Source organism: Prionailurus viverrinus, chromosome B2, assembly GCF_022837055.1.
Source record: "Prionailurus viverrinus isolate Anna chromosome B2, UM_Priviv_1.0, whole genome shotgun sequence".
In the NCBI taxonomy this organism is placed as follows: Eukaryota; Metazoa; Chordata; class Mammalia; order Carnivora; family Felidae; genus Prionailurus; species Prionailurus viverrinus.
Window position 1 is genome coordinate 71,670,532 of NC_062565.1, and position 23,259 is coordinate 71,693,790.

Genomic DNA, 23,259 nt, shown 5'->3' on the forward strand with positions numbered 1-23,259 from the left:
ACAGTTAATGATGAATGAAGCAAGGAAAGTTCTAAGTGCAGAGCTAAGAGGTACAACACATTTAGTATAGATGTTTTATGGTAATTCGGGTGGTTTTTTTTTTTTTTTGGCCCGTTATCTTGTGCAAAGTGTAGTGTCAGTATGTTGTATGTACATACCTATGCTCTATTTTCCAATTATACCCTAAAAGAACTTCAATCACCTAAGATAACAGCTGATGTTTACTGAGTGCTTATAATGTGCCAGGCACCCTGCCAAGCATCAACCTAAGTATTTCATTCATCCCTCATAACTACCTTAAAAAGTGTTATAAAAGAGCAGTAACAGCTGAGCAACCCAAGGACATTCAGAGAGTGGGTGGGAGGGCAGGGATGGAACTGTGCAGTCTGGCTCACTGTGCTCTGCATTCACTGTGAGGGCAAGGGCAGGGTCTGTCTTACTCTCCTGGCACCTGCTACATGCAGGGCACCCCATTAATGAATGACTACACACTCTTTACTAAAAAGAGAGCACTTTCAAATGATATAAAAGGAGACTTTAATGTGAAAGGGGCATTTGTTGTGTAGAAAGGAAAAAGCTTTAAAGGCAGATCTTTTCCTAACAATTTACAGTTCCTTTTTGAATCCTAAAAAATCCACATTGTGACTGTAACACACATTTCCCTTCCCCTTTTCATAGGGCAGATCTGCATGCTGTATCTGACTGACACTCAACCAGGGATACCAGAAGGTGAGTATGTCTGATAGGAGATGGAGAGGAGGATCAGAACTAGCGAATCAGACATGAAATAAGTTTATGATTCAATTTAATCCTCCTTCCCCGCTTTTTTATATTATGAGCAATATATGCCATTAGGATAGTTATTAAGGGTGAAAGGATTAATTAAAACTATAATTATCTGATAAGACTAGCATACTGTCTAACCTGATTTAGGGCAAATTCATCTACTTTAATTAAAAATACTGGACGGGGGAAAAAGGTGAGTAAAGAAGTAAAATTTAACACTGCTGGTCCTGTTTCTACCATGAATTTCTTGAGTGACTTAAGGTATCAAACAGCCATCGTGAGTTAAGAGTTCTGAGTACAAATAACAAATTTATCTTGACATTTAGAAAAAAAACGATTTACTCTCTGAGGTTTGTTCATAAAAAAAAAACCTGTTGTGTGCATTTTAATCTCCAATTCTAATGCCTAACACCATAATACTTCTAAGTCTGTAACTTAATTTTAGGTTTAATTTTAAAAACCCTGTCTTGTTATATCTGGTGAAAGAGACTAGAAAACATTATGTAGAAAAAAAAACAAGAGACTAATTAAATGATCTCAATATAAAACTTTACTAAAAGGCTTTTAAAAAGCCTCTTAAAACAACCTAAAAATCAGAATACTTTTGGCAGAAAAATTAGCAGCTATGAACAAAATTAACATTACATAATATTTTATCAAGAACTGAATTATGATAATGTGGTTTACATATATTAGAATGATTTGCAACAAGCTTTTTTTTTAATCAGACATCAAACCTCTTTACTAAAAAAAAAATTTAATGTAGTTTAGCACTTCTGGGAGATTGTTCCCAATCAATGACAGTAACACAATTTAGAAGATGACAGATAGCCTATCTTTTCATTAGAGACCTATCCAGGTAAGTCTTGCCAAATAGTTATGAAATTATATTCAATAATCAGCATTCATAAGAACTCAAGGTAAAACAGGAACTCTGGTCCCCTCATCTATCAGTATATATACTTGGCATCAGAAATCATACCATTAGCAAATACATACTAAATTTTTGAAATTTTTGAAGGAAAAAAAGCTCACTTTAGAATAAGTGTCAATCTACATTTTTTTATGCTTCCCCTGACACACTATTTCCACCACTCTTCATTTTAACAGTGTTTTCTCCATGGTTGGTGGTATATTACTGCTTCTTAAAGACCAATCATACCCAGCAGTCCAAGGTCATCAACTCCTCTGCAGATGAAGTGAGCTACAAAGAGCAAAAGAAGACCAATGCATTTCAACAGAAAAACATCCGCCCTACTTAGCAAGGCAGAAGCCCATCTCTAAAACATTTTTAACCCAAGGTTGCTTTATAATTAGTCCTACAAGTCCAACAGTATTACACTCTCATTGTCTATTGTTGGTTTTGACGTAAGTTCAAACTTTAAAATATATACTAGAATTTCCAAGTTACATACTCTGAAAACATAATTGAGTTTCTATATTAGGATGAAATCTCTTCAGTTTTGTGTATTTGGCTATGAAATCTCAAACCCAGTCACTGTGATACAAAGAGTGTAGGAGAACAAGGAGAGGATACCCAAGCCTCCGGGAGCCATGATAGGGGAATTATCCATTCAAACAGACAAATGTCTTCTGAATTTAATATGTTAGCACAGTCGTAGGTAAGTGATTTAATGCAGCTCATAAATGCAGCCCCTGTGTTGTCACTGCTCCCACTTAAGAGTAGCTCAGCTTTGCCCTGTTAGAAAGGGACCCCTGTCCTGCCCACGGAGCACAGGGCTGCTAAGCAGCACCAGCTCTCCACCATCTGGGAGCTATGCTTCCTAACCCAGAGCCTCTCACCCTTAATTTCCACTCAACTTTCAGGAGGAAGACTATATTTAGGTCAGTAAGGATATGACCAAAAATAAGTAAACAAATAGGGATAAAAATAGGAAATAAATATGAACTCCAATGGAGTAAAACTTCCTATAGATCTGATTAAAAGGTAAAACTATTTGTAAATAAAAAGTCAAAACCAAGTAAGATACATCTCTATTTTTGGTTTCATTCAAAAGTCTCCTTCATTCTTGGCAAACTAGCTATGTGGCATGATATGATCTACTTTTCATTTATACTGTATTTCTCTATTAAAAATCATTCCTTAATAAGGGCTTTTCATATTAAAAATTCTAAATGTGTATAATAAATATTGTATTAAAATATTTTAATATTTACAATTGGAAAAAGTATATACTGTCATCAGTCATCTCAGGACTACCTCTTCAATTTCATCTTCTACAGATTCAACTACTTTTACTGCTGGTTTACTGTTTGCATGTTTCAATCGGTGTCTATTTAGATTAAAACTTCTTCCTTCGCTGATGAAAAAGTCGTCATTTTCATCACGTTCTCTATCCCTACTGCTCTTATCCCCAGGGGGAAAACTGAGAGAGTCAAAGTCTCCTTTGCCGGCAGCCAGAGAATTTGGGTCACTGCTTTTAGAGGAAACGGTGCTGCTGCTGCCGCTGGCACCAAATAACTGTTCCATCAGATGAGCTTTTTTCTCTTTTCTTGTAATTAAATCTACACTGTCTTTACCAAGTTTCTCTATACTGTTTCTTTGGAGATCCAAAAGGCCACTCTTCTGGCTAAATGGATTTGACGTTTTTGCAAATGTGTTTTTTGCAAATGAAGGCACATAGCTGCCAAATGCAAGCTCATTTGGAGAGGCTGGGCTTCTAATACTTCCTGGATTCTGACCGTCTCCTTTTGTAGCAAAGTGGCTGATGTCTTGCAAATGATGCCCATTAAACACTCTCTCTGAGGATTCACAGAACATGGATGTTTTGGGGCTTCTCTCTGGGAAGTGCAGTTTTGATTCCAAATCAGGTGGCAATGGCAGAGGAGGGCATTTTAGATTCCGAGAATCCTGAAGTTCTCTGTTGATTTCATTCAGTTTAGCAAGTAGCATTTCTCTCTTCAGCCTTTCTTCTTCCTCTTCTTCTAATTTACCAAGGTTTTGAATTTGGTACATTTCCATTTGGTATCTTCCAGTTTCCAATGCGGGCTTTTCTTCTCTCTCCAGCAAAGATACCTTGTCTTTTTCCTTTTTAGCAAGTTCTTCTCTTTCCCACTCTGCATGAAATCAAATTAAAAAAATGAGATTTTATAGGAGTCAATATCTTTAGGAAAACTCAATTCTCATCTTTTACAAAACAGTCTATCTAACTATCAGCACAGTGAAGATGAACACTGTAAATTTCATTGCTATACTTGATAGTCTGGAATTCAAAAAGAATATACTTAATGTGTACTGCATTTAAAATTCACATTTATAGAAAGAATTTTGTTCTTCAGTTTAGAGATAGGGAAGAAGGGTCTCTATTTTTTATACCTAATATAGTGCGGTACACTGAATAGAGAGTGATAGATGGATGGGGTGAGTTTATTTTAAAATTAAAAATAAACTGAAACTCTAGATGTCATACCATGAGGACACAACATCATATATATAGTATTCTTACTGAAGATACATTAGGTTGAATCTAAGAGAAAACTTCAGATAAACCTCAAATGAGGAGTTTTTAAAAAATGGGTCTTTATTCATCAAAAATGTTAATCTCACAGAATATTTAGAGAAGGCTGAAGAGATAGGAGAACTAAATGCAATTCATGATCATATCATGGAGAAGAAAATGCTATTAAGGACAATACTGTGTCAACTGACAAAACTGTAATATGGACGGCAGATTAGACAAATGTGTTGTATCAAAGTTAAATTTTCTGAAGTTGAAAACTATACTGGAATGATGTAAGAAAATGTCCTTATTTGGGAACAATACACATGGAAGTATTTTAAGGTATGGGCATGAGATATACAACTTTTAGAAGCTTTAGAAGCTTTAGAACATTTTCACTGATGTTAGAGACCATTCTATACAAACCCCAGAAAAAAAAAAAAATCAATAAGATGGAAAGAAAGGACCAGTCTTCTGTTACTTTATTCCTTTTCTCAGTACCTAGACACAACGGACATACTACCTAATTTTCTATTCTATATTTTAACATGTGGAAGCATCTCCCTTTGTGCATTAGCCAACGGGAATAGATTTTCTAATTTACCTGTTACATTGCTCTAAACAGACACTAAAAATACACATATATACAGTAACTGAAGCAATAGTTAGGCGACAGTTTTATGTTCCATTAACTTTAAGGGGAAAAAAAAGGATTTCTCTGTAAGACTAATGAAATATATGCAGAGGATTAAAGTCCAGGATCCCTCTCACCTATACATTTAAGATATTTTATCCAGATGGAAATGAATTTATTCCTGAACTTCATTTTCAATATCTGAAACTGTATGAGTTGGTTCCCTAAACTTCCATACTCATGGTTGAATACATTAGATTTGTTTTACATACTAAAACCAAAGAAAACTTACAGGAATATATTCGGGGCCTCATAATTCATTGATTTTCATGTTTTGGCCAGTCTGACGGTCAAGCCAATAAAGTGTATTGTCTTTGATTATCTCTTCATCAAGTTTTAGTTAATTTATACACAAAAATTTTCCCTTTCATCGGAATTCTACTTCATCCGAACTTTCTGAAGGTAACTGTCCTTATTACCTAACCCCAAATAGCAACTTAACAGTCATTTTCTCCCTTCCTTAAAAACTGTATTGAAATGTTTGATTCCTAAAAGACCATCCCCCAACACGGTATCAACCTTTTCTTATTCTGTATAACCAATTCACTGTGCAGCTGGAAAATATGAGAATATTAAGGGATGCTAACCCTTTCTTTACCAAAAGATGCTGATTCATCTCTTGATTAAACAAATTGTTTTCTTACCATCCTCCAGCTTCTCAACCTCCTGTTTTACAACACGGAATCCTTGATCTTTCACAAATTTTTCTTCTCTTTTCACAATTGGGTTTAGCATCCCTGCTTCTTCATGCTCACCTCTTTCTTGCAATTCCAGGTCCTATTACATATATATATTTTTAAATGCAAGTTCACAAGTTAAAAGGGAGAAAAAGCCATTTAAATATCATAGATTTATCTCCCATTAAGTATGACACCAAGTTAGAAACTAAATTTTAATTTAATAAAGCAGTAAATCACAAGTTACCACCCTCTGAAAGATACTTCAAAGGCACATAAGATTATTTTAGTTCAAATTTTTCTAAAAAGTAGAAGACATATTAGAACCAATAAAATTAAAGCCAATACTCTACAAACAATTCTGAAGAGATATGTTTCAGAAGTATCCTTGCTTTGTACATTTGCACAGCAAAATCCGATTCAGTTAACCAGAAAAGGCTATTAACAACGTACGGAGAGGCCATGGGAGAAGGTGCTGAGCTATAATACAGGCAGTAACAACTGCACTGAATTTTTCAAGTTTATACTATAAATTTTATAATAAATATTTAAATAAATAAAATGTAAACCCAAAATTACTTGTTCCTTATGGTCCCTTTACCATGTGTGTGTAATTTTTCTGAATAAAAGTAAAATACCTATTACAAAGTATAGCAGAGAATTGTCCCTAGTATCAATTTTCCTCTTCTTTTTAGTTACAGAATCCCTGAGAGTTTTAGCAGGGCATAGGACTGCTCAAGTAGAGACTACATTTGCTAACCTCCCTTGGAGCTAAACGGACCAAAGGGATGTGAGTGAAAGTACAGATGCAACTTCCGATCACATTTATAAAAACAAAAGCTGCTTGCCCTCCACTTTGTTCCTCCTCCTCACAAGGGTGGTGAGCCAATTCCAACCATACAGAGGAGGACTACACTCTTTAAGATGGAAGAACATTAAGACAAAGGATGACTGCCAAGGAATAAACCTATCTACCTATCCTGGACTACACACTGACCTTCAATCTATTATATAAAAAAGAAAATCTGCATCTTGTTTGAGCCACTGTATTTGGGGTCTCTTTCCAACAGGAACTTATTGGTCTGTACTTTAATAACATTACCATTTGCTAAGACCCTTTAAAGTGGCATGAAGTCTTAAGAGCCTTATAAACTCTGTGATTGGTTATTACCACAACCCTGATGGGTAGCCCATCCCTCTTTTATACACTAGGAAACTGAGGCTCCAGGAAGTCCCAACTAAAATGTTAGAACCAGAATTTAATTAAAAAACAGTGCTAACTCCAAGGCTGTACTCTTTTCACCATATCAGGTTGCTACTGTTCATGCTGAATCTTATAAAGACTATTTTTTAATCCTTTTAAAGTTAAGAATGAGTTTCTATTCCACACTTTACCCTCTTCAAAAAGAAAACATGATCTAGTTTCAATGACAGTGAAAATATAGGAAGAAAGACACTTAGCACATACAGCCCAAGAATCAAATCAGACCATCCTGTCTGGTATTACCACAAGAAAAGAGCTCAGGGTCACTGGGAAACTTACAGGGCACAAAAATATAGGAATATGTGAAATATGCTGGATCCCTGGTATATTATTTTCTTTGGGATTTAAATTGTAAACACAAAATATAGAACTCTCTTAGAGAAAAGAACCTTCTGGTATTCAGTATAAAAGTCCTTTTCGATGAAGGTCCAATACAGACTCCCCTGAATTTCGCTCTAATTTAAATGGTTAGTTATATAAAGTCAGATTGAACTGCAAAGACTTTGCTCAACATTCAATTAATCTATAAAATTCTCATATAATAAGGCCAAAAAAATATGTTGACTAATTGTAAAAAATCATTTGAAAAATACTATAATTTACTATTAAACATAAGGGCAAGGAGGATTTTTAGATTATCTGATTATTAGATATCTGATTATTAGATATCTGATTCTTCTTATTATTATTAGATTACATAAAAGGTAAGAAACTGCTATCTCCAATCCAGAAGGTACAACTAACCTTCCTGAAGCATCTGAAAGATGCAATGAGAACTAAGAGTTGATCCAAAGGGATTTAATAAAATACATAGGTGTTACCTCTTTTGAAAAGGCTACTTGCATATTTTCAGTTATGGCACTAGCTTCATTGCTAACTTTTAAAACACTTGATACTATGTTTTTTGGAATAGCTTCAAACCTAGAGTTTAGTACCTAATCATGTTTCTAAACTCACCAAAGTAAGACGTTCAGGTTCTTCCCATTTGTTTTCATAACACATAACTGTTTGTGGTGTTATAGGAAATTCTTCCAGCTCGAAGTCGTCACTGGTTTGTACTCCTTTTGTACACTGGTCTATAAAATCACTTTGGCATGCAGCTACCATGAAAATTACAAAAGAATTTTTCTAATCATATTGAACAGTGCTAAGACATGGAATTTAACTGCTATATGTTCACCATCTACATGAGATAATGCATGTTTTGCTCAGCTCTGTGCCTACCCACTATTACTATTTTTGTTTCTAGGGTTAACTGGCAATTCTGTGACTCGAGAATAATTTAAACAGGTAAACCCTATTAAGCTTTTACAAAATTTGTTTTTAACTTTCTGCAATTCAAAAAAGGAAAATTTATACTTTTGTTTAAAAAAAAGCAAAAAAAAATGCATAATACCGAAGTACTTATGAGTGAAATGACTGCTAGGATTTACTTTGAAATATTCTAGAAGTAGAAAAAAATAGATGAAGCAAAATTAGTAAAATATGTAACTATTAAAGCTAAGTGATGCATAATAAAGGTTCATTGTAATATAATCAATCTCCGCTCAGAAGTATTCTTACATATTTTCATAAAAGTTTCAAAAATAATTATAAGAAAAAAATTAAAAATTATGTAAAACATAATTTAATGACCTCAGGAAAAACAGAAAGTTGACAAGATTTCTGAAAATTAGCTACGAGGAAATTTAAGTTTACTTCAAAGAAGTTTTTTCCCCTTTGCCTGCCTTCTACTTCAGAATTATTTGATTTTACTATTAATAAGTGACAACTACAATATGTTTTTCAACAGTAATAGCCACTATACCATTTTTTCTTGATCTAAGTTCTTTTTCTTTCTTTGGAGAAGACTTTGGCAGACGATTAGAATATATGTTTTTTATATCCAGTTCTCTCTCCTTTTCCTGAAAAGAAACCCATAATACAATTAAGGATGTAGAGTATCAGTGTAAAATAAAACAAAAATTCTCACCTCATCAACTGGTATTTTCCTCACCAAACTGGAATATATTATACCTAGTTCAATTTCCCTTCTTACCTACCAAACTATAGAAAGGAATGTCTTTAGAACATCTAGGTTAGGGCAGAGAAATGGTTCTCCCTAAAAAGTGCAATATGTACTGGCAATCAAAATAAATGAGCATAAATAAGGCAAAATTCATTTTCTACCCACTCCTACCTGATGGAGCTAGTAACTATCTTAAACTGTCTTTCAGACTTAGTAACAGAGACCAAAATAATTTTGTTAGCATCTTTCAAATGTGGGTTTTGAATTAGTTAAAAATTAGAGGTTTAAAAAAATTTTTTTCAGTGTTTATTTATTTTTGAGAGACAGAGCACGAGTGGGGCAGGGGCAGAGAGAGAGGGAGACATAGAATAGAAGCAGGCTCCAGGCTCCGAGCTGTCAGCACAGAACCCAATGCAGGGCTGGAGCCCATGAACCATGAGATGAACCTGAGCTGAAGTTGGATGCTTAACTGACTGAGCCACCCCCAAAACTAGACGCTTTTTAAAACACAGTATTCTTTATCATTTTGGGACTATGGGTCTGAGAATTTGATTAACAAAATGAAAATTCTATGTAAGATAATGAATAAACATTCAATTTTGCACAAAATTTCCAGCCATCAATGACCTCTGGATAGAATTAAGAACACCTTTAACAAAATTAAATAATGTGAATGCTTCCTCTCAACACTGTGAAAATGAAGGGCATTACTTGAAACAACTTTTAAAATAATCATGGGGTTATCTGAGGAAGAACATTGGATTATTCAACCATGCAACAGGGAAAAACTCCAGTTCCCATAATTTCCTTTTAGGATTTCATAACTTATTTCAGTTATATCATTCCTATTAGGATTCAATGTTTTCAGTTTTGGCATGTGTTATAGTGACTATATTACCAAAACTTTTCTTTAAAAGTACCAAAGAGAATATTAGAATTTTGTAAATCACAATGTACCAACTTACAAATATGCTTTAAAATGTTGACTTTTTAGGGACGCCTGGGTGGCTCAACCATCTGACTTCGGCTCAGGTCATGATCTCTTGGTTTGTGAGTTCGAGCCCCACGTCAGGCTCAGTGTTGACAGCTCAGAGCCTGGAGCCTGCTTCAGATTCTGTGTCTCCCTCTCTCTCTGCCCCTCCCCTGCTCACAGTCTGTCTCTCTCTGTCTCTCAATAATAAATAAACATTAAAAAAAGTTAAAAAAAAAATAAAATGTTGAGTTTTCAACCAATATATATTATAAATTAACTCCTTTCGAAAATATTTTCATTTATTTTGAGAGAGAACATGCAGGTGCCTGTACATGCATGCCTGGAGTAGGGGCAACATGAGAGAGAGACAGGGGGAGGGGAGGAGAGAGAGAGAGAGAGAGAGAGAATCCCTAGCAGGGTACAGAGCCCAGATCCCAAGGTGGGGCTCAATCCCATGAACCATGAGATCATGACCTGAGTTGAAATTAAGAGTTGAACGTTCAACTGACTGAGCTACCCAGGCACCCTGGTGTAAATTACATAGTACCAACTTACAAATGTGAGTAAATGTTTTAAACATTTTTTTAAAGTTGTTTTTTTTTTTTAACGTTTTACTTATTTTTGAGAGAGAGAGCACATGCACAAGCGGGGCAAGGGCAGAGAGAGGGAAAACAGGATTCCAAGCAGGCTCTGTGCTGACAGCAGAAAGCCCAATGCAGGCCTGAACCCACAAACTGTGAGATCATGTCCTGAGCTGAAGTCGGCTGAGCCACCCTGGCCCCCACAAATATGAGTAAGTGTTTTAAAATGTTAAGGTTTTTTGTGTTTTTTTAAAATATAATTTATTGTCAAACTGGCTAACATACAGTGTGTAAAGTGTGCTCTTGGTTTTCAGGGTAGATTCCCGTGGTTTATCGCTTACATATAACACCCGGTGTTCATCCCAAGGAGTGCCCTTCTCAATGCCCATCGCCCATTTTCTCCTCTCCCCTATACCTCATCAACCCTCAGATTGTTCTCTGTATTTAAGAGTCTCTTATGGTTTGCCTCCCTCCCTCTCTAACTGTAACTATTTTTTTCCCCTTCCCTTCCCCCTTGATCTTCTATTAAGCTTCTCAAGATCCACATGAGTGAAAACATATGATATCTATCTTTCTCTGACTTACTTCACGTAGCATAATACCTTCCAGTTCCATCCATGTTGCTGCATATGGCATGGTTTCATTCTTTCTCATTGCCAAGTAGTATTCCATTGTATATATAAACCACATCTTCTTTATCCATTCATCAGTTAATGGACATTTAGGCTCTTTCCATAATTTGGCTAGTGTTGAAAGTGCTGCTATAAACAGCCCCTATGAATTAGCACTCCTACGAACTGTATCCTTTGGATAAATTCCTAGTGGTGCTATTGCTCGGTCATAGGGCAGTTCTATTTTTAATTTTTTGAGGAACCTCCACACTGTTTTCCTGAGTGGCTGCACCAGTTTGCATTCCCAACAGTGCAAGAGGGTTCCCTTTTCTCCACAACCTCGCCAGCATGTGTTGTTTCCTGAGTTGTTAATTTTAACCACTCTGACCGGTGTGAGGTAGTATCTCAGTGTGGCTTTGATTTGTATTTCCCTAATGATGAGTGATGTTAAACATTTTTTCATGTCTGTTAGCCATCTGGATGTCATCTTTGAAAAGTGCCTATTAATGTCTTCTGCCCATTTCTTTACTGGACTGTTTGTTTTTCAGGTGTTGAGTTTCATAAGTTCTTTATAGATTTTGGATACTAGCCCTTTGTCCGATATGTCATTTGCAAATACTTTTCCCATTCTGTCAGTGCCTTTTAGTTTTCTGATTGTTTCCACTGCAGTGCAGAAGCTATTTATCTTGATGAGGTCCCAACAGTTCATTTTTGCTTTTAATTCCCTTACCTTTGGAGATGTATCAAGCAAGAATTGCTGCAGTTGAGGTCAAAGACGTTGTTGCCGGCTTTCTCCTCTAGGGTTTTGATGGTTTCCTGTCTCACATTTCGGTCTTTCATCCATTTTGAGATTATTCTTGTGTATGGTGTAAAAAAGTGATCCAGTTCCATTCTTTGCATGTTGCTGTCCAGTTCTCCTAGCACCATTTGTTAAAGAGACTGTCTTTTTTCCATTGAATATTCTTTCCTGCTTTGTCAAAGTTAGTTGGCCATACTTTTGTGGGTCCAATTCTGGAGTCTCTATTCTATTGGTCTATGTGTCTGTTTTTGTGCCAATATCATACTGTCTTGATGATTACAGCTTTGTAGTAGAGACTAAAGTCTGGGATTGTGATGCCTCCTGCTTTGGTCTTCTTCTTCAAAATTCCTTTGGCTATTCGGGGTCTTTTGTGGTTCCATACAAATTTTAGGATTGTTTGTTCTAGCTTTGAGAAGAATGCTGGTGCGATTTTGGTTGGGATTGCATTGAATGTGTAGATTGCTTTGGGTAGTATTAACATTTTAATAATATCCATTCTTCCAATCCATGAGCATGGAATGTTTTTCCATTTCTTTGTGTCTTCTTCAATTTCTTTCGTAAGCTTTCTATAGTTTTCAGCATACAGATCTTTTATATATTTGGTTAGGTTTATTCCTAGGTGTTTTATGGTTCTTGGTGCAATTGTAAATGGGATCAATTTCTTGATTTCTCTTTCTGTTGCTTCATTATTGGTGTATAAAAATGCAACTGATTTCTGTACATTGATTTTGTACCCTGCAACTTTGCTGAATTCATGGATCAGTTCTAGCAGCCTTTTTGTGGAGTCTTTCAGGTTTTCCATGTAGAGTATCATGTCGTCTGCAAAAAGTGAAAGTTTGACTTCTTCTTTGCCAACTTTGATGCCTTTTATTTCCTTTTGTTGTCTGACTTCTTTCGCTAGGACTTCCAACACTTGGTAAACAGGAGTGGTGAGAGTGGACATCCCTGTCATGTTCCTGATCTTAGGGAGAAGCTCTCAGTTGTTCCCCATTGAGGATTATATTAGCTGTGGGCTTTGCATATATGGCTTTTATAATGTTTAGGTACGTTCCTTCTTTCCCAACTTTCTTGAGGGTTTTTATTAAGAAAGGATGCTGTATTTTGTCAAATGCTTTTTCTGCATCTATTGACAGGATCATATGGTTCTTATCTTTTCTTTTATTAATGTGATGTATCACATTGATCGACTTGCAAATACTGAACCAGCCCTACATCCCAAGAATGAATCTCACTTGATCATGGTGAATAATTCTTTTTATATGCTGTTGAATTCCATTTGCTAGTATCTTGTTGAGAATTTCTGCATCCATGTTCATAAGGGATATTGGCCTATAATTCTTTTTTGTGGGGTCTGGTTTGGGAACCAAGGTAATGCTGGCTTCATAGAATGAGTCTGGAAGTTTTCCTTCCATTTCCGTTTTTTGGAACAGCTTGAGAAGGATAGGTATTTATTCTGTTTTAAATATCTGGTAGAATTCCCCTGGGAAGCCATCTGGCCCAGGACTCTTATTTGTTGGGAGATTTTTGATAACTGATCCAATTTCTTCACTTCTTACTAGTTACGGGCCTGTTCAAATTTTCTATTTCTTCCTGTTTGAGTTTTGGTAGTGTGTGGGTATCTAGGAATTTGTCCATTTCTTCCAGGTTGTCCAGTTTGTTGGCATATAATTTTTCATAGTATTCTCTGATAATTACTTGTATTTCTGAGGGATGGTTGTGATAAATCCATTTTCCTTCATGATCTTATCTATTTGGGTCCTCTCTCTTTTCTTTTTGAGAAGTCTAGTTAGGGGGTTATTAATTTTGTTTTGTTTGTTTGTTTGATTTCCAAAAAAAACAGCTCTTGGTTTCACTGATCTGTTCTACTGTTTTTTTGGATTCTATATTGTTTATTTCTGCCCTAATCTTTATTATTTCTCTTCTTCTGCTGGCCTTGGGGTTTCTTTGTTGTTCTGCTTCTAGTTCTTTCAGGTGTGCTGTTAGATTTTGTATTTGGAATTTTTGTTTCTTGAGATAGGCCTGGATTGCAGTGTATTTTCCTCTTAGGACTGCCTTTGCTGCATCCCAAAGGGTTTGAATTGTTGTGTTTTCATTTTCATTTGTTTCCATATATTTTTTAGTATCACCTTTAATTGCCTGGTTGACCCATTCATTCTTTAGTAGGATGTTCTTTAACCTCCATGCATTTGGAGGCTTTCTAAACTTTTTCCTGTGGTTAATTTCAAGTTTCATAGCACTGTGATCTGAAAATGTGCATGGCCTTTTGTAGCAACGTGGATGGAACTGGAGAGTGTGATGCTAAGTGAAATAAGCCATACAGAGAAAGACAGATACCATATGGTTTCACTCTTATGTGGATCTTGAGAAACTTAACAGAAACCCATGGGGGAGGGGAAGGGAAAAAAAAAAAAGAGGTTAGAGTGGGAGAGAGCCAAAGCATAAGAGACTGTTAAAAACTGAGAACAAACTGAGGGTTGATGGGGGGGTGGGAGGGAGGGGAGGGTGGGTGATGGGTATTGAGGAGGGCACCTTTTGGGATGAGCACTGGGTGTTGTATGGAAACCAATTTGACAATAAATTTCATATATTGAAAAAAAAATGAAAATGTGCATGGTATGATCTCAATTCTTTTGTATTTATTGAGGGCTGTTTTGTAACCCAGTATGTCATCTATCTTGGAGAATGTTCCATGTGCACTCTAGAGGAATGTATATTCTGCTGCCTTAGGATGAAAAGTTCTGAATATATCTGCCAAGTCCATCTGGTCCAGTGTATCATTCATGTTTCTTATTGATATTCTGTCTGGATGATCTGTCCACTGTTGTAAGTGGAGTATTAAAGTCCCCTGCAATTACCACACTCTTACCAATAAGATTGCTTATGTTTGTGATTGTTTTATATATTTGTGTGCTTCCAGATTCAGTGCATAAACATTTGTAATTGTTAGTTTTCTTGATGATTAGACCCCCAATTATGATATAATGCCATTCTTCATCTCTTGTTACAACCTTTAGTTGAAAATCTAGTGTGTCTGATATAAGTATGGCTACTCCAGCTTTCTTTTGATTTCCAGTAGCATGATAGATGGTTCTCCATCCCCTCACTTTCAATCTGAAGGTGTCCTCAGGTCTAAAATGGGTCTCTTGTAGACAGCAAATAGATGGGTGTTTTCTTTTTAATCCATTCTAATACCCTATGTCTTTTGATTGCAATATTTAGTCCATTTACATTCAGTGTTATTATTGATAGATATGGATTTAGAGCCATTGTGTTACCTGTAGGTTTCATGCTTGTAGTGCGGTCTCTGGCCCGTTGTGGTCCTTGCAACATTCCACTCACAGAGTCCCTCTTAAGATCTCTTGTAGGGCTGATTTAGTGGTGATGAATTCTTTCAGTTTTTGTTTGTCTGGGAAAATCTTTCTCTCTCCTATTCTGAACGACACGCTTGCTGGATAAAGGGTTCTTGGCTGCATATTTTTCCTATTCAGCACATTGAAAATTTCCTGCCACTCCTTTCTGGCCTGCCAAGTTTCAGTAGATAGGTCTGCTACTACCCTTATATGTCTACCCTTGTAGGTTAAGGCCTGCATATCCCCAGCTTCTTTCAGAATTCTCTCTTTATCTTTGTATTTTGCCAGTTTCATTATATGTTGTGCAGAAGATCAACTCAAGTCATGTCTGAAGGGAGTTCTCTGTACTTCCTGGATTTCAATGTCTGTTTCCTTCCCCAGATTGGGGAAGTTCTCAGCTATGATTTGTTCAACTACACCTTCTTCCCCTTTCTCTCTTTGTCTCTTCTGGAATTCCTATGATACAGTTATTATTCCATTTCATTGAATCATTTAGTTCTCTGATTCTCCCCTCATGGTCCAGAATTTTTTTATCTCTCTTTTTCTCAGCTTCATCTTTTTTCCACAATTTTATCTTCTATTTCACTTATTCTCCCCTCTGCCTCTTCAATCCTCACTGTCACTGCCTCTAATCGCTGGGCTTGAAAAAAGATTAGAAGACAGCAGAGAATCCATTGCTGCAGAGATCAAGGAACTAAAAAATAGTCATGATGAATTAAAAAATGCCATAAATGAGGTGCAAAATAAACTAATCTTATGACTATTACTCTAAATTCTTGTTTAGTTATATTGTTTATATTTGTTTTGATCAATTCTTTAGCTGTCATTTCTTCCTGGAATTTCTTTTGAGGAGAATTCTTCCGTTTTGTCATTTTGGCTAGTTTTCTGTCCCTTATGTTTTAAAAGCTTGTTATGTGTCCTGCACCCACGAGCACTACTATATTAAAGAGGGGTCATACATTGCCCAGGGCCTGGCCCTTCAGGAGGTGTATTTTGGAGTGTGTTACTTGCTCTCTGTTGTTGTGACTCTGGTTCTTTATCTCCCTACTCATAGTGATGTTTTGGACCCTCCACCAGGTATGCTTTGCTTTTTTTCATTCAAGTAGCCCTGGAAAATAAAACAAACAAACAAACAAACAAAAAACAGAAAAACAAAAAAACAAAAAACAAAAAAAACACCAGCTACAGCAAAACAAAAGGTGGTGGCATTGTTGATGGAAGAGGCCTTATCCCAAACAAAAAGAGAGATGACAGGGGCAGGGAAAAAGAAAAAACTGACCAGGCAGAGAAACTCTATGGGTTAATCGGGGGGGGGGGGGGGGGGGAGGGGGGAAGAGGTATAAAGAGGTATACCTGCCAGGAGGTGCAGGTATAAAGAGAATAGATTAAATATGTCTGCTTAAACAAACCAACAACCAGAATAACCAGACTAGAGGAAGAAATAAGAAAGAGAAAAGGAAGAAAAGAATCTGTATATGTACTAAGAATTGTCTAAGAATTAAATCAGAAAATGCAAAACCGCTGGGTGCCTTGGAACCGGTTGAAACGCTGGTCTGGAGGAGGGGCTGTCTGGTTCCACAGCATCAATCCTGCTCCAGTAGATATGAAGTTACCAGGTGCAGAGGGGTGTGGTTTGGTGTAGGTGGGTCAAGCCTACACTGTGGGCCTACTGTCCATTCCCTGAAGCCCCCCTTGTTGGTGATGGGGAGAAAAATGGCAACACCCCAGTCTCTCCTCCATGGACTGGGTGTCCCAAACCATTCTGTTCAGGCCATCCTCGCACTGCCACAGGCGTGAACGAGGCAGTTTGTCCCACTCTGCTGACTCCCGCACCTCCCTGGCGCTTGGTTGGGATTTAAATCCCGACGTTTTAAACAGTCCTGCTCCATGCACCCCAGTTCCGGGGAAGTGCTGCTCTGCACCACCTCAGTGCCACATGCGCGGTTTGTCCTGCTCCGCCGACTCTCATGCCTCCCTGGCGCTCTGCTGGGATTTAAATCCCGATGTCTTAAAGGCTTCTGCTCTGCATGCCCTAGTTCTGGGGAAGTACAGCTCCATGCCACTGATAAGTGGTCTCTGGCTGATGGGTGCAGGCAGTCTTTGTCCTTTGAAACGGTTATATACCTTCTTCCCACAGCAATACAGGGAGGGGATAGCTTTCTCCCACCATGGACTGTGCCTCTGAACTAGTTACCAAGCCAGGGGCTGGCTCCTGTCCTCTCCACATGCGCAAACTGGGCAGCCAGCCCCCAGTCCAGAGGAAGTCCTACAGTTAGAGTTTGGATCTTTCTCCATCCCAGTCCGTGGTTTTTCTCTTGTCCAGATATAGTCCTATGCTTCCTCAGACTCTCTTTCTCTTCCCTTTGTCTCTCCACAGAAGGGGATCTCTTCCATCCGTGCATATGTGGCCCGTTTTATCTCTCCCAGTTTGCAATCATGCAACTATGACCCGCCAGGTTGTCCCCATGGGTCCCCAGGATGTTTTGTCACTCTGCAGCCCGGACTCTTGGAATTCAAAGTCTTTTAGCCTCAACACGGCTGTGTTTGAAGGATGAGGGAACTTTGAGTCCCCCTACTTCTCCACCAGGTTGGATCTCCTCCTGAAATGTGTTTTCAACTAATATATATATATATATATATATATATATATATATATTTAAATGAAATACTTACTTTTAATTTGTGATACAGTTGTTGCAGCTCCTTTTGAAGAACTTTATTTTCATCCTGAGCTTCATATGCCCTTTTCCTTTCAGCAAGCAACTGTCGCTGGAAACTGTTGGTACTCAGCTCAAGGTTTTTGGATAGTTCCTATGATGTGTATATAAACATATAAAAAAATAATACTCGAAAATAACTGAAGAGTAAAACACTGCACTTAGCACTGAAACAATGTTTCTAGTGGTACCATACAAGACCTACAAATCAGGCTGCGCTTAGTGTTCATGAACATAAAATAACTGGCAAGCAGATCTACCAACAATTTAATAAGGTCCTTAACCTGGTAGTCCTTTTTTTGCTTTTTACAACGACTTGTAAATAAATTCTTAAGCATTTGTCTGAAGCGTACATGAATAGTCATTTATGTTGGTTGCAAATTCAGCTAAAGATATGATGAGAAACACGGATATTTGGGAATCAGAGTTCAGGCAAATATATACAGCTGCATAATATTACATGGCACTATTCGAGGTGCAGAAATTACCTTGCAAATTATTTCTAGATAAAAATACTAGTCATTTCCATGGTCTTCAAACATTTTCCATAAGGTCTGTGAAAAGATTCAGGTTAAAATATTTTCTTTTAAGTGACATCAACAGCATGGTGGTATGAGCCATTCCTTTTCTTCTCCACCTTTCAATTTACAGCTAATCAGATCCACAAAGCAAGTATCCATAACTGAACCAAAAGACTTCCGCACAGCACATCAGGACACCTGAGGGAGCCATCCATCTCTGCGCCTGAAAGTGGCTCAACTATACATCAGAGGAGGCTGTGGAGCCAGGGCCGGTGGGATAGGTGGCAGAGGTGGTGGCAGGCCCATATGACCTTCTGGCAGAGGAGGCAGAAGGTAAAGGTGGTAGGTGGTCATCTGCCTGGCCACATGTGCTGCAGCTGGCGGGACTCACTCTCTCTGAGGAGAGACCACAGTGACTGTGGGGAGGGAAAGGAAAGGGAAGGAGGCAAAGAGAACTGAAGGAATGCTGTTTCCTGCTGGAGGCCCCATGATTCTGACAAGACATCATCCATGAACCTCTGGGAAACACCTCCCCCTCCACAACTCAAGGATCCCCTACTGGCAATGGGCACAGCCAAAGCTTCAGGCGGTAAGCACACACCTCCCGCCACTCTGTCACCACACTTTTTCTTTCCAGTCTGTCAGCTGTTTTTTTTTTTTTAATTGTATGTATTTTTTTCATACGCCTTTTATTTCAAAGTCCCTAATTTTATCAGTACTGTTAGATATGTAGATCTTCTCGTCCCTAGGGATGGCTTAAAGTCTTTAAATTTTTTTTTAATGTTTATTTTTGAGAGAGATAGAGACAGAGCATGAGCGGGGGAGGGGCAGAGAAAGAGGGAGACACAGAATCCGAAGCAGGCTCCAGGCTCTGAGGCGTCAGCACAGAGCCCGATGGGGGGCTCAAACTCACGAACTGTGAGATCATGACCTCAGGCAAAGTCGGATGCTCAACCAACTGAGCCACCCAGACACCCCATGGATGGTTTAAAGTCTTTAAATAGCTAAAGAACAATTGAGAACTTGAGTACTAACTAGATATTTGAAGATATTATAAAGCTGTTCATTTTTTAGATGTCATTCTTGGTACTGGATGATGGCATTGTTTTAAAGGTCATTATATTTCAGAAAGATACAAGCTGAAATATTTATGAATAAAACAACTGGATATCTAAAATCTGTTTTCAAAAACTAGAGAGGTAGGGGAGAGTACATATGAAAAAGTATTTCTGTAAGGTGACATTTTTTAAGTTTTAATTTTTTAGTGAAGTATAGTTGACACACAATGTTACATTAGTTTCAGGTGTACAACATAGTGATTCCACAACTCTCTACCTTATGATGTGCTCACCACAACTAGAGCGAACATCTCACTCTACAATGCTATTACAATACCATTGACTATAATCTCTATGCTGTACCTTTTAGTACTTTTTATTCCCGTGACTTATTTATTCCACCCTGGAAGGCTGTACCTCCAACTAACTCATTTTGCCCATATTATCACCACTCTCCCCTCTGGCAATCATCAGTTTGATCTCTGTCTTTACAGATCTATTTCTGCCCCCCCTTAGTCCCTATTACCTATTTAACCCATCCCCTGCCCACCTCCCCTCCAGCATCCCTCAAGAGTCTGTTTTATGGTTTGCCTCTCTCTTTCCACCCCTGTTAATTTGTAAATTTTGCTTTCTGCTACTTCATTATTAGTGTATAGAAACACAACTGACTTCTGCATATTAATTTTGTATCCTGCAACTTCACTGAATTCATTTATTCTAACAGTTACTGGTCGAGTCATGTTTTCTACATATGGTACCATGTCATCTGCAAACAGTGACAAGTTTAACTTGTTTCTTGTCAGTTTGAATGACTTTCATTTTTTTGTCCAATTGCTGTGCCTAGGTCTTCTAGTACTATATTGCATAAAAGTGGCAAGAACAAGACCATCTTGTCTTTTTACTGATCTTAAAGCTCTGTTTCTCTCCACTGAGTATGATTTTAGCTGTAAATTTGTCATATATGGCCTTTATTATATTGAGGTATGTTCCCTCTACACCCACTTTGAGAGTTTTTGTTATGAATGGATGTTGAATTTTATCAAATGCGTTTTTCTGCAGCTGCTGACATGACTATATGATTTTTATCCATCACTTTTGTTTAAAGTGGTGTATCATGTTGATTGAATTGTGAATACAGGATTGCCCTGATATCCTAGAATAAATCCATGATCCTTGATCATGGTGAATAATTTTTTTTTCAACGTTTTTTATTTATTTTTGGGACAGAGAGAGACAGAGCATGAACGGGGGAGGGGCAGAGACAGAGGGAGACACAGAATCGGAAACAGGCTCCAGGCTCCGAGCCATCAGCCCAGAGCCTGATGCGGGGCTCGAACTCACGGACTGCGAGATCGTGACCTGGCTGAAGTCAGACGCTTAACCGACTGCGCCACCCAGGTGCCCCAAATTTTTAAAAATATTTTGTTGAATGCAGTTTGCAAATATTTTATTGAGGATTTTTGCATCTAGATTCATGATGGATACTGGCCTGTAGTTTTCTTTTCTTGTAGTGTCTTTGTCTTATTTTGGTATCAAGGTAATACTGACCTTGTAGAATGTATCTGGAAGCTTTCCTTCCTCTTCTATTTTTTGGAAGTTTGAGAAAAATAGGTATTAACTTTTCTTCAAATGTTTGGTGAGAATTCACCTGTGAATTCATCTGGCCCTGGACTTTTGTATGTTGAGAGTTTTTTTTTTTTTAATTCTTTTTTTCTTTTTTATTTATTTTTTAGAGAGTGAGAGAGACCAAGCGTGAGTGGGGGAGGGGCAGAGAGAGACACAGAACCAGAAGCAGGCTCCAGGCTCTGAGCAGTCGTACAGAGCCCGACACAGGGCTTGAACTCACAAACCATGAGATCATGACCTGAGCTGAAGTCGGTCTCTCAACCAACCGAGCCACCCAGGTGCCCCAGTATGTTGAGAGTTTTTAAATTTTGTTATTGGTCATCAGTCTATTCAGATATTCTATGTCTTCCTGATTCAGTGTTAGAAGATGATGTGTTTCTAGGAATTTATCCATTTCTCCTAGGTTGTCCAATTTGTTGGCATATAATTTTTCATACTAGTCTCTTAAAATCCTTTGTATTTCTGTGGTATCAGTTGTTACTTCTCTTTCATTCTTGGTTTTATTTATTTAGGTCCTCTCTCTTTTTCTTGATGTATCTGGCTACAGCTTTATCAAATTTACTTCTTTTTTTTTCAAAGAGCCAGGTCTTGGTTCACTGATCTTTTCTATTTTTTCTTTAAGTCTCTATTTCATTTATTTTTGCTCCAATCTTTATTACTTTCTTCCTTTTACTGGCTTTGGGCTTTGTTTATTCTTCTTTTCCTAGTTCTTTTAGGTATACTATTTATTTAAGATTTTCCTCGTTTCGTAAGGTAGGCCTTTATCACTATACATTTCCCTCTTATACCTGCTTTTGCTACATCCCAAAGATTTTGGAACATTGTTAAGCTGTCTGTCTATATTTACTTCCTCTTTGATTTCTTTGTTGAACTCTTGGTTGTTTCATAGCATGTTGTTTAGCTTCCATGTTTGTGTTTTTTTTCATATTCTTTTGTTGTGATTAATTTCTAGCTTCATACCATTGTGGCTAGAAATGGATGCATGATGAGAAAGAATGAAATATGGCCTTTTGTAGCAACGTGGATGGAACTGGAGAGTGTGATGCTAAGTGAAATAAGCCATACAGAGAAAGACAGATACCATATGGTTTCACTCTTATGTGGATCCTAAGAAACTTAACAGAAACCCATGGGGGAAGGGAAGGAAAAAAAAAAAAAAAAAGAGGTTAGAGTGGGAGAGAGCCAAAGCATAAGAGACTCTTAAAAACTGGGAACAGGGGCACCTGGGTGGCGCAGTCGGTTAAGTGGCCGACTTCAGCCAGGTCACGATCTCGCGGTCCGGGAGTTCAAGCCCCGCGTCGGGCTCTGGGCTGATGGCTCAGAGCCTGGAGCCTGTTTCCGATTCGGTGTCTCCCTCTGTCTCTGCCCCTCCCCCGTTCATGCTCTGTCTCTCTCTGTCCCAAAAATAAATGAACGTTGAAAAAAAAAAAAGATTTAAAAAAAAAAAAAACTGGGAACAAACTGAGGGTTGATGGGGGGTGGGAGGGAGGGGAGGGTGGGTGATGGGTATTGAGGAGGGCACCTTTTGGGATGAGCACTGGGTGTTGTATGGAAACCAATTTGACAATAAATTTCATATATTAAAAAAAAATAACCATAAAAAAAAAAAGAAATGGATGCATGACATGAATTCAACCTTCTTAAATTTATTGAGACTAGTTTTGTAGCATAATGTGATCTTTCCTGAATAATGTTTCATGTGTACTTGAATGTGTATTCTGTTTTTAGATGGAATGTTAAGTCCATCTGGTCTAATGTGTCAGCAGGCACTGATTTTCTGCCTAGATGATATATCCATTGATATAAGTGGGGTGTTAAAATCCCCACCTATTATTACTTTACTGTCAATTTTTCCATTTATGTCTATAAGTATATGCTCCAATGATGGGTGCATAGATAATTACAATTGTGTCTTCTTCTTGGATTAACCCCTATATTATTATGTAATGCCCTTCTTTGTCTCTTAATATAGTCTGTCTTAAATTCTATTTTGTCTAAGTATTGGTACCCCAGTTTTTTTATATTCACTTCCATTTGCATGGAATTATCTTTTTCCCTCTCTCCACTTTCAGTCTGTCTTTAGATATGAATTGACTCTCTTGTAGACAGCATATAGAGGGGTCTTGTTTTTTT

General features: G+C 37.6%; 1 protein-coding gene across 4 annotated transcripts in view; it reads right to left on the minus strand.

The window, feature by feature from the left end:
- Positions 1-1,546: 1,546 nt before the first annotated feature.
- The window catches only part of LCA5 (lebercilin LCA5), a 146,656-nt gene continuing 124,943 nt past the window's right edge, over positions 1,547-23,259 (minus strand). For 3 of the 4 annotated variants that reach the window (XM_047860415.1, XM_047860416.1, XM_047860417.1), the window contains exons 4-8: positions 17,878-18,015; positions 8,690-8,786; positions 7,840-7,982; positions 5,586-5,718; positions 1,547-3,864 (exon numbers count right to left, since the gene is read on the minus strand). In XM_047860415.1, the coding sequence (XP_047716371.1) occupies positions 2,993-3,864; positions 5,586-5,718; positions 7,840-7,982; positions 8,690-8,786; positions 17,878-18,015 (1,383 nt within the window). In that variant the 3' untranslated portion in view covers positions 1,547-2,992. The remainder of the gene's footprint in view (positions 3,865-5,585; positions 5,719-7,839; positions 7,983-8,689; positions 8,787-17,877; positions 18,016-23,259) is intronic. The other variant, XM_047860418.1, reaches the window with a different exon arrangement.